This window comes from Myxine glutinosa, chromosome 3 (assembly GCF_964187855.1).
Source record: "Myxine glutinosa chromosome 3, kmMyxGlut1.1, whole genome shotgun sequence".
Classification (NCBI taxonomy): Eukaryota; Metazoa; Chordata; class Myxini; order Myxiniformes; family Myxinidae; genus Myxine; species Myxine glutinosa.
Window position 1 is genome coordinate 127,665,831 of NC_136263.1, and position 12,181 is coordinate 127,678,011.

At 45.3% G+C, this 12,181-nt stretch overlaps 1 protein-coding gene across 2 annotated transcripts in view; it reads left to right on the top strand.

The window, feature by feature from the left end:
- Positions 1-12,181, top strand: part of LOC137423214 (rho GTPase-activating protein 45) — a 250,787-nt gene that overhangs the window by 108,670 nt on the left and 129,936 nt on the right. For both annotated transcript variants that reach the window (XM_068110117.2, XM_068110116.2), the window contains exon 4: positions 2,556-2,699. In XM_068110117.2, the coding sequence (XP_067966218.2) occupies positions 2,556-2,699 (144 nt within the window). The remainder of the gene's footprint in view (positions 1-2,555; positions 2,700-12,181) is intronic.

A 12,181-nucleotide genomic window follows, 5' to 3' on the forward strand; every position in this document is an offset into this window, starting at 1 on the left:
CCCCTATCTCGCCTACGCACCATCAGGTAGTCAACGGTTGTCGTCGACCCACCTGACATGTATGTAACAAGCTTATTATCCTCTTTCTGGAACTGAGTATTACAAATTAACAAATCAGCTCCATCAGCAAACTCCAAAATCCTTTCACCTTCTCCATTTCTCACACCATATCTGTAACCCCCATGAACTCCCTCAAAACCATCCATACTCCTTCCCACATGTCCATATAGGTCTCCTCCTACCACAACAACTTCCTCATCTTTCACGTTTTCCATCAGCTTCTCTATCGCACACCAGAACTTGTCCTTCTCTTCATCGCTTCGAAGAACCTGCGGAGCATATCCCGAGAGGACGTTCACCAAGAGCTTTCCAATCATTTTCACCATCATCAACCTATCACTCACTCTAGTCAGACTCACCACACTGTCTACAAACTCCTCAGAAAACAGGACACCAACACCATTCACGCCCTCCAGGCACCCTTGCCACATAACCTTGTATTTCTGTCCCTGCCTACCCTTCACCATTCTCACACCACTTCCCTTCCATCTCGTCTCTTGCACACAACATATGTCCACTCTTCTTCTGACCAATACTTCCACCACTTCTCCTGATCTCCCTGTCATTGTCCCTACATTCCATGTCCCAAACCTCAGAAACCGATCTACACTTCGGGCTGTACCCTGCCCATATGTCGTTGTAATTGTCATGGTGCTCTTTTTGAGGCAATGTTTTTATGGCCGGATGCCCTTCCTGACGCCAACCCTCTTAGTCGTCTCTTACGACACGCAGGGATACGGTGTACCTATTCTAATCCAGGGTATACACTGGGAAACGTTTAAAACATGGAAATTCTGGGGGGGGGGGGGGGGGGGGGGCGGGGGGCGGGGGGCGGCGTAAGCATCAGTTCTTGTTGTTGTTGTTGGCCAATATCTCAGGGAAGATGGCCAATACCTTTTGAGCTGGGAAGCTAATATTTGGACATGACAGTGACCAAGTGATGTGGCTATCAAGGATATTTTTGATTTATTAATTAATCAATTAATCGATTAATTATTTAATTATTCGATTAATGACAAAAAATTTTTTTTTTTTTAGTTACAGATTCTGATGAAATGGTGGTGGTTTATGTGTTCGCTGACCGAATTGATTAATAATTTAATTTTTTAATGATTATTATTTATTTATTTTCATTATTAATCATTTATTTATTTTCTTTCTCATTTGGCCAATATCTCAGGCACCTTTTGAGCTCAGAAGCTAATATTTGGGCATGAATGACCAAGTGATGTGGCTATCAAGGATATTTTTGATTTATTGATTAATCAATTAATCAATTAATCGATTAATTATTTAATTATTCGATTAATTACTAAAAAAAAAAACAATTCAGTTACAGATTCTGATGAAATGGTGGTGGTTTATGTGTTCTGTGACCGAATTGATTAATAACTTAATTTTTTAATGATTATTATTTATTTATTTTCATTATTAATCATTCATTTATTTTCGTTCTCATTTGGCCAATATCTCAGGCACCTTTTGAGCTGGGAAGCTAATATTTGGACATGACAGTGACCAAGTGATGTGGCTATCAAGGATATTTTTGATTTATTGATTAATCATTTAATCGCTTCATTATTTATTGATTAATTGATTAATTATTTATTGATTAATCAAGTAATTATTTAATTTTTTATTAATGACTTATTTAATTAAATTTCTAAAAGATATGTCTTCGTATGAAGCACTCGTGGTTTAGTTATGCTATTAGCCAATTGATTAAGAAAATATTTTGTGATAATCTTTTATTGATTTTAATTATCCAATTAATTGATCAATTAGCGTACACATCTCCCTCCCAATGCAGCCTCTATGAGCTGCACTGCGGTATTGCCGGGCGCTGGAGGCGCCCCGGCAATGCCGCGCTGTAGGATATTTAATTATTTGGCATGGGGGCGGTGTACTTTGAATGTATCTGTACTTGTTTTATTTTTGATCACTCAAGAACCCGCAGTCTGTTTCGCAGCATTGCTTTCATGCCGTGTTCTTCTTCATGCTCTTAATCATCCTAAAAGCCACCCAAATTATCCTTCGGGCTTCATCTGTCTGCCCTTGGAAATCTCAAATCAAACCCTTTTTGTAATGAGTGTGGATTTCTCAAATCAATTCCTCTATAATTATCAACTACTTTAGATTTAAAACAAGTTGCAAAGGATCTTGAGGTACACAACGTTTTTGAAGTTTGTGATTAAAATATATCTCGGTACAGGGTGTTGTCGAATTGGTGAAATTTACAAAATCCTTTATATGCTCATGCAATGCTTAGGAATGGTCACTACCCCTCAATCAATTGTTTTTAATTTTGGTGATGAACAGAGATATATGAAAAATGTATGGGCATGTGTGCGTTTAAAATGCAGGTATGTTTACAATATTGTTAATTGGGGAGGAGTTAGTACATTTCATGTATGCGTATAATATTTGTTTTCACTTCGTGTGATTAGAGATGTGGGGAATTATGTAGGTTTACCTTTTCTCTTTCTCTTCCTTAGGTCAAGGAGAGCTGAGTAGAGTATCCAGCCATCAGCGACTCAGTGAAGTCCTGTGGCTACTGAAAGTGGTGATTAACAAGTACCCCTCACTCGCAATTGAGGAGATTCTTCCATCCACTGGAGTGCTCATCAGTCGGGTGAAAGGTGAAAGCAGTTTGTGAATGATTGAGTGTATGTTTCAATACAGCAGTGATGAGTGTGTGTGTGTGTGTGTGTGTGTGTGTGTGTGTGTGTGTGTGTGTGTGTGTGTGTGTGTGTGTGTGTGTGTGTGTGTGTGTGTGTGTGTGTGTGTGTGTGTGTGTGTGTGTGTGGCCGTGTGTGTGTGTGTGTGTGTGTGTGTGTGGCCGTGTGTGTGTGTGTGGCGCCGTGTGTGGCCGTGTGTATGTGTGTGTGTACTTGCACGTGCATTGGTTGTGTGCGTGCGTGTTGCGTGTGCACGCGTGTGTTTTGTGTGCGTGCAAGTTCCTGTTTTTGACTGCCATATCCACAGGTAATGGTTGGAGACCTATCCGGTCCTAAAATATCCACCTCCGTGTGTGTGTGTTTGTGCGTGCATGTGTGTCATCAGTTGTTATCTCCAAATGCAGATTTCATAAAGTGAGAGGGAGCCCTCCCAGGTCTCGATGTATCCACATGTGTGTGTGTGTGTGTGTGTGTGTGTGTGTGTGTGTGTGTGTGTGTGTGTGTGTGTGTGTGTGTGTGTGTGTGTGTGTGTGTGTGTGTGTGCGCGTGTGCATTCAACTCTTCTTGCCTGCTCTCCCCACACGTGAGTGGGCCTCAGCAGATGGAACAGAGATGTGTGTGTACGTGTGCGTGCATGCACATTTGTGTGCGTGCATGTTCTTAGCTACTTTAGACTAAAACTTAAAACTAGTTGCGAAGGATCTTGAGGTACACAAATATTTTGAGGTTTATGTTAAAATGTTGCCAAGTACTTTTCACTCACAATTGAGGAGATCCTTCCATAATTCCTAAAAAGCTATTCGATGGTATGGATGCAGGTGAGGACTGTGAGAGCAACCACATACATGAGATTAAAACAGCAAGTCAGACATATACTAACACAGAGAGCTGTAGTTAGCAGATTAAAAGAAGTTTTACTTAAGATCATAAAATGACACCAAATATAATTGGTAAAATACAATATGAATATTAAAAATATTATTGATGAGATATTTATATAAATACATCATTAAATATATATATTGTCGTGTTGCCGGGGATTAAGATCCCCAAGGTGACGAATGGCCGATCGAGCTTTACACTCCGAGGCGTTCAGTCCAACTATGGCGGTGTAATTTATATGCGCGATGGTGTAGTGGAGGGGAAGCGAGTGCTTACCTTGATGGATGGGCGCGAAGCGGGAAGCAGGTGCACCCATAAATAAATGGGACAGGACAAGGAATTTATATTCAACAATTAATGGGTTTAATAAAAGAAATGCCATGGAACAAGAAATGTGCAGTACTAAAATTCCTATTTGAGGCGCCCCCACACATAATCGTAAAACAGACACGGGGAGATAAAAGAACGAAAGTAAAAAATGTGTGTGTGGTACGTTTGCCTGCACTCCGCGGTCTCCCCCAAGTGGTCCCCGAGTCCGTGCGTGGGAAAACAGGCCTTGGCACGCAGTCCGTTCACCCGCCAGCCGCCGAACGGGAAGCGAGCAGGCCCTCGCTCCTTTCTCTCCGTCCATTCCACAAAGCACCAAGGTGAGACAGGAGAAGGATGTGGCCGTCCCAGCCCAGGACCAAGAGCGCCAGAGTCCACGAGCTGCGATGGCCTGCCACGAACGTCGAAAACCAAGCGATGAACAATAAAATGCGACCGTTCGCTATCGATGTCGGGATCAAGAGAGAGAAAATGTGCGACTGCACGCTATGAAGGCCAGCCCGGAGAGAGAGAGAACATGGTGGGACTTTGCTTTTTGTTCCTGGTCCTCGAACATCACAGGATGACATCGCGCGCGCTCCAATCAAAGAGTCCATCACAGTAGTTCATCACCCTGATCAATCTTCACGTCCCGGGGCGGGTCCCCAAGGCCCCGCCTGCTTGGTGTTGCGATGACTTGGCTGCGTCAGCTGTACTTGAATGTCCTGGTTCCGGTTACTTTATTTAGTGCTATTAATTTAGGTGCGGAGTGCGTGACTGGTGTGGTGTGTGTCATAAGGAACAAAGGAAAAACCACAGAGGTGACTGCACGCAGGGGATTTACCCTTATACCCTACCTAATTAACATAGCTCCACCCCTCTCATGGAGACGATTAGACACTTACCGGACACACAGAGCCGACTTAAGTTACAGGTTTCTTCTTCTTCACGACAGTCGGAGCACAATACCCGACACAATCCTACCTGGCCCCAAGGTATTTCATTGGTACCCCCCACAAACGTAACACAGCCCTCTCCCCTCCCCTCTGGAACCGTAGCTCCTGCAAGGTTCACTGCAAGCATCACCGTTCCAGCCTTAACACTTACTGTCTCACACTTAATTAGCCTATGAAATATATCAGGAGGGCTGTGGGAAGCGAGCCGTAGCTAACTTACCTTGTCTACTTACCGTTGTACACCCCTAAAGCAACAATTCACATATTTACAAATCTTGAAATCCTCATTCCTAACTCCTGTGGCGGGTAAAAAAGGTCAGTAAAACACAATGTCTACCTTAACCACGAAACATTAATAAAATTCAAGAACATTTGTACAAAACCCGAGGTCCCTCTAAAGATCACGTCCCCCGGTGGATGCCACAAGGCCAAACGTTACCTGCGGAGCCATCCCAATGTACCCAAATTTCCATGGGCCCTGCCCTTGTGTTACAGGTGAGTGACATGGCTCAGTGTATTTTCCCCCATTCACCAACACAAACCCCAATAATCATTCACACACATTTCAATAATAAAAAAACTCATTTAAACCCCCCTGCAAGACCATGGCATAAGTGTCATTGCACACATGTGATCCTCAATTAGGCAGTGGAGAGATGCCATACAAGCAAGATGGTGGGGGCGCTTCAGGCTGTGTCCTGCTAACTTATCAATTTTTTGTCCGAGCCGACAACACTTTGGTCTAACACACCTAGATCAACAAGCATTCTGAGTATTGCGCTGCAATAGATGTCCCCTACTGGCATTGGGTAGCACTGTCATAGAAGACAGTATTATGACTTACCGCACTCCAAATTATAGTCCGGAAAACTGTTGGGGAAATTCCCAAAGTTCAAAGAGCCATAACTTTGTCAAAAATGATCGAAACGTCGTGAAGTTCGAACTTGATCTGTAACTTATCATGACGAAACCATGTACCAAGTTTGAAATCATTAGCATTAAGAGTTTAGGAAAAAAAGTCCGGAAAGCTGTTCTTTGCGTGACGGACGGACTGACGGACTGACGGACTGACGGACTGACGGACTGACGGACTGACAGACTGACTGACGGACTGACTGACTGACGGACTGACGGACTGACGGACTGATGGACTGACGGACTGATGGACTGACGGACTGACAGACTGACGGACCGACCGACCGACTGAGGGACGGAGTGCAAACCTATAGTCCCCTACAGTGTACACCGGTAGGGGACTAATAATGGTGTCACTGGTTTCAGTGTCCACCATGGCCTCACAAAATTCACCCTTAAATTTTACATCTAATCCTCAGATTATCCGTGGCAATCTTTCCACAATTCACTATCTTCACCGAAGAAGGGCGCTTCTCCATACACTTGCCAGCCGAGCATGGCCCCGTATGCTCGGCTCATTCCAATTTCCTGATTTAATCCCATGGCTCTTTTCCCAAGCCGAAAGTCCACAAATCACAACAGATCATCTGTGGAAGATCATGCTCACACCACCATGTTCAACAGATGCCCCAATGGTTGTCCGGTGGGCTCTAATCCCTCCCTGTCCATGCGGTTCGACCCGCGTCCATAGACCAGCACAGCATGGCAGGTCATCACATGCTGGCTGTCCCAGAGTCTCAGGAAGAGGCTGTCAGGCCGCATGCCCGGACGTTCACATCAGGAACTTGTTGGCCATCTGTGGCGCCGCCACCAAAGCACGACCTGCAACACCTCTCGCAAGTGGCCCTCATTATGCACCATGCTAGGTGTCCATGAGCAACCACCTTGGACCCCCCAGAGGTCTCAACCACCTCCAGGGTCCGGCAACCCTGCCGGCCCGAGACACTCGCTCGGGCGGCGCCCCGCTGGACAAGGAACACCACTCTCCACCAGACTCACCTTGGGGCCCAGGTCGTACCACAACACCCAAGGTCCAAATCCTGCCAGCACATCTCCCCAGCCGGCTGGCATAACCCAATTTTGAAAGGGGCAAATTTTACACGAGGCCGACCCCAATGACCTCTCCTGATCCGAATTCCGCAGCCCGGGGACCAATTCCCTCCAAGGCTGTGCCAAATTAATTTCCCATTTAAATCTCAATTTAAATTTCCTTTTAAAAGTTTTTGCCTCCTGTGCCCAATAACCGCAGCTGAAGGTCACAACCCCTTCCTCGGGTTCTTCTGCCCCTCTCTGCAGCCTTTTCAAATTCACTATGGGGACCAGTTTCTCCGAGGCTCTATTTCCCAACTCCTCCATGTCCGAGTCCAGCTCCAGGACAAAACTCCCCCCCCCCCCCCCACCCCCCCCTGACTGGGTATTCAATTTTGGAGCCTCCAGTGCCCAATCGTGGTTCATGGTGAGGGTCCCCTCGGTCACCTTAATCTCATCCTGGGGATATGTGAAGGACCGACTCACCTCATCCTCCACACTCTGTTGGACCCGAGCAATCTCCTCCTCGACGATACTTTCCAAGGCGCTCAGCCGCTCCTGTGTCAAATTGTTCTCATTATCCCCAGTCAATTGCGGCCCCAACAGGTCTACCTATCAATACCTGGTCTGGTTCCGTTACATGGACCTCCAATATTTTTACGTCTTGCTCCAAATCACTGCCCTGATGCTGCACAAATTCAGATTCCTCCCCCTGCTGGTACATTCCGGCATCCATACAAGCCCGACAGCTTTCTAGTTCCTCATTTAACAAACATTTCCCATTAAATTTGAGTTTTCCCTCTCCTGTGCCCCAAGTGTATCAGCCTGGATTTTACCCTCTTCAATTTTCAATGCGACCTCTTCCCATTTTGAATCAAATTCTAATGCCCATTCCTTCTCCTGTGCCCAAATTTCATCCTTCTGGTCACTCATTCATTCGTACGTTATCTCCATTTTGTTTTCCAATCGTTCATTCATTCCCTTCATTTCTTCCTAGTTTCATTCGTTCATTCTCTTCGGGCTGGCGTTTCTTCAGTCATTCCCTTTGTCAGTTCACTGTTGTCATTTGTTTGTCTCTTTCGTTCTCTCCTCCATTCGTCATTCATTCTCTCAAGTTAATTCAATATTCGCAAAAGACCTGGCAGGGCGTCGTACCCGTTCCCGGCGTCCCAAGCTCCCTCATTGGGGGGAAGGAGTAAGAATACCTGGGACAGGGGAGGTTCCCAGCCTACCCTCATCAAACTCAACCCCTGGCTCGCCTCCTTGCTCTTTGGAATCCTCCATCCGCTTGGCCGTCATTCACGTCCTCCATTATGTGCTGACAAAGCGGTTTTCCCGCGTGCGTATTTTACCTCAGGGAATATATATATATATATATATATATATATATATATATATATATATTTTTTTTTTCTCGAAAGAGCGATCTTGCGCTTCGCACACCAATTGACTATAAAATTTGGACACCCCGGTACTACTATTACCTTCCCCTCAACGAGAGAAAGACAACCGTTAAAAAATTTGGATTCCGAAAGCTGAGCGCAATTTCGCCCTCAGCGGGTGTTGAACTCGCAACCCTCGGACACAGAGTGTCCGCTGGGTTTGTATCCTGCACTCCTGACACAACTTGTCCTGTTCTCCAAAGGGGTGGATTAAGATCCCCAAGGTGACGAATGGCCAATCGCGTTTTTCACTCCGAGGCGTTCAGTCCAACTATGGCGGTGTTATTTATACGCGTGAGGGTATGGTTTTCCAGAAGACCTGGGTTCGATTCCTGGTCTGGGCATGTAATTTTCCCACATATATATATATATATATATATGGTGGGAAACTCCAGTTTCCCTTGACATCATTAACCGAGGAGTTTAAGGTGGTGAGGGTGCGGGAGTTCATGATGTTGCGGGATTCAAGTGATGCAGTGTTAAAGAATGCTCTCCCAGAGAAGAAGGGAAGTCGGAAGTGGAATACAAGAGCAGAGGTGGACGAGATGGAGGAGTGGTTGCAACAGGAGGAGGTCATGGGGATGGTACAGCATGGGAAGCATTGCTTGGGGTGGATGAAGCATGAGCGATGTGGAAAGGCATGTGTGAAAGAGAGGAGGAAGATGGTTGAGAGGGAGGTGAGAAGAAAGGAAGAGGAGCGGAGATATGTGAAAGCAGTCAGTCAGGCACAGCAAGGTGCTTGGACTAAGTGGGAAGGTGTGCGGGTGAGGATATTGAAGTGGCAAGAGATTTGGAGGATGGAGCCAATATTGTTGAATTTCCTGTTGCGGGCAACGTATGATGTGCTTCCTTCACCAGTAAACTTGAGATTGTGGGGGTTGTTGCAGGAGGAGCGATGTTATTTGTGTGGAGGTGTGGGAACGGTGCAGCATGCACTGAGTGTATGTTCAGTCGCATTGGCAGCAGGACAATACAGGTGGCGACATGATCAGGTGCTGCAGATGGTGCAACAAGAGGTGCTGAGGTCGAGAGAAAGAAGAGTGGAGAAGGAGACTGATGGGGGAGAGGTGTGGTTTGTCAAAGAGGGCCAAGTGGTAAGAGGTGGAAAGAGGAGGAGGTGGAAAGCAAAAGGGCTGTCAGATGCTTGTGATTGGCAGGTGGTGGCATATCTAAAGCCACAATTGGTATTCCCAGAGGAGATCTGTGTGACAAGGTAGCGGCCTGACATTGTCATTTGGTCAGGTGCAACAAGACAGGTCATCTTAGGGGAATTGTCAGTACCTTGGGAAGAGAATATGGAGGAGGTGCACGAGAGGAAGAGAGGAAAGTACAGTGAGCTGGAGGCAGAGTGCCGGGAGAAGGGTTGGCGAGTTTCGTGTCAGCCATTTGAGGTGGGGTGCAGAGGGTATATTGGCAATTCCTTTTCTGCATTTCTTGCTCGGCTTGGAGTGTGTGGGACAGAAAGAAGGAGGATGTGTGACAAGGTGGCCCAGGTTGTATTGAAAGGCTCATTTTGGATATGGAGGAAGTTTATGGAGGCATGTCGAACGGTGTAGGTTGGTTGTGTGTGTTTTTTTTGTTTTCTTTTGTTATTATTATTATTTCTTATTTTGTGTATATGAGTGAGTGGGTGAGGGTGTGTTTTTTTGCAGTAATTAATTTTTGCATGAGTGTGTGTTTTTGTATGCTGAGTGGTGTATGTTGTAAGGGTAGGTGGTTGGTTGGTTGGTGTTGTGTGTGTGTGTGTGTGTATTGGTGTGTATGTGTGTGTATGAATGATCTGGTGTGTTTTGTTGGTGAGTGGTGAAGAGAAGAAGGTGGGTGTTTGAGTGGTCCACCGTGTTTGTTTGGTGCTGTGGATTCTGGATGCGGAGGTGTTGTTGTTGTTGTTGTCGTCTGCATTCGCACTGGCTGGGGGTGGGGGTATGTACGCATCCAGGTGTAGTTGCTGCATGTGGATGTGTATGTGCCCCTGCTGGCCCACCATAGCTGACCGTATCGAGGTTGAAGGGCCGAAACGGGATGATGCCGAGGACCTCGACTGAGGACCCGGTCAGTGCGGCACACTTGTGACCAGGTGTGTTTTGAACTTATATATATATATATATATATATATATATATATATATATATATATATATATATATATATATATACATACGTAGTGTGTTCAAAAAGTATCCGACTGTTATTTTTCGTGCGTAAAAAAAGAAGAAGCTAGGGAGGCGTTGATTGGTGCACGTATGTAGGCGAGCCTAATGCGCACACGTGAATTTTTTCCCACCTGCAGAAGCTGTCATTCGACGGCAGACCGCCGATGAGTGAGGACATGTAAGTGAGCGCCGTCGGATTTTCGTTTTTGACAAAATGACGGAAAAACCTGAACAACGCTACTGCATCAAATTTTGTGTTTCATCAAACTTGCATCAAAACTGCAACTCGGTTTCTGGGTCGTACCCATAAACCCAGGACTCATCGCCAGTGATCACTGTGTTGAGGAAGCTGGGATCGCTGTTCACAGTCTCCAGCATGTCCTGTGCGATCTCCAAACGGAGTTGCTTCTGCTCAATCGTTAGCAGCTTTGGTACGAACTTTGCTGAGACTCTCCTGAAGCCCAAATCCTCCTTCATAATGGAATGAACGGTGTTGAATCTTGCGGATCGTTTCCACTTGGGAATCGCCAAGCTTTACACAAAATTTGATGCAGTAGCGTTGTTCAAGTTTTTCCGTCATTTTGTCAAAAACGAAAATCCAACGGCGCTCACTTACATGTCCTCACTCATCGGCGGTCTGCCGTTGAATGACAGCTTCTGCAGGTGGGAAAAAATTCACGCTGTGCGCATTAGGATCGCCTACATACGTGCACCAATCAACGCCTCCCTAGCTTCTTTTTTTTTTACGCACGAAAAATAAAGGTCGGATACTTTTTGAACACAGTAGTATGCATATATATATATATATATATATATATATATATATATATATATATATATATATATATATATATATATATATATATATATATACAGGGGGCTGCAAAAGTAGGTATACAATAAGGATTATACCAGTATTACCAGTATTATAATAGTGGTGCTAGGATTCATTTAATACTTTGTTTGAACATTTGGGGGATTAATATGTTTATTATTGATATGTTATTATTGATATGCTTGTATAATCAATAAAATACGTTTTGTGCACACGTTTTGTTTTTCATTACTGTATACCTACTTTTGCAGCCCCCTGTATATATTGTTACGTTTGTGGGGGCAGAGATGAATCTCATAGGAAAAGGCAGGATTGTGTAAATTAACATGGACCGTGTGATGCAAAGGAGAAGCCCACCTCGATGTACATAAGTAGGGAATCTGTAGAGCATAAGATCATATTTGTGTCTCCATATAAGGGGTGGAGCTATGCTAATTAGGTAGGGCTTAAGGATAATCCCCAGTGTGTAATTGCCCCTGTGATTTGCCCTTATGTTTTATTTCATCAAAAAGGGCCATTATTACAAGAACAATTACGAGCGACAAGAATGGCCATAAAAATCTCCATTCACCCACAACACTGTCATGCCGACAGAGACCCAAACATTTGCCAATCGGAAAGTAAACCCGCCCAGCTGAACATTCCCGAATGGCGACTAGACTCTGCCCGTGATAACTCGTAACGGATAATCCACGCCCCGAGCTTCGTGACTGGTTAAGGAGCCATGGGATGATGTAATGGGACGTAAGGATTGTTCGGGGAGTGACGTCAGCGAGGGACAAAGGAGGATACAACCCCGCCTCCCCCCTTGCTCTCTCTCTGGGACTGGTCGCGAATCGAGAGGTTGCATTCTCTCTCTCTCTCTCTCTCTCTCTCTCTCTCTCTCTCTCTGTCTCTGTCTCTGTCTCTGTCTCTGTCTCTGTCTC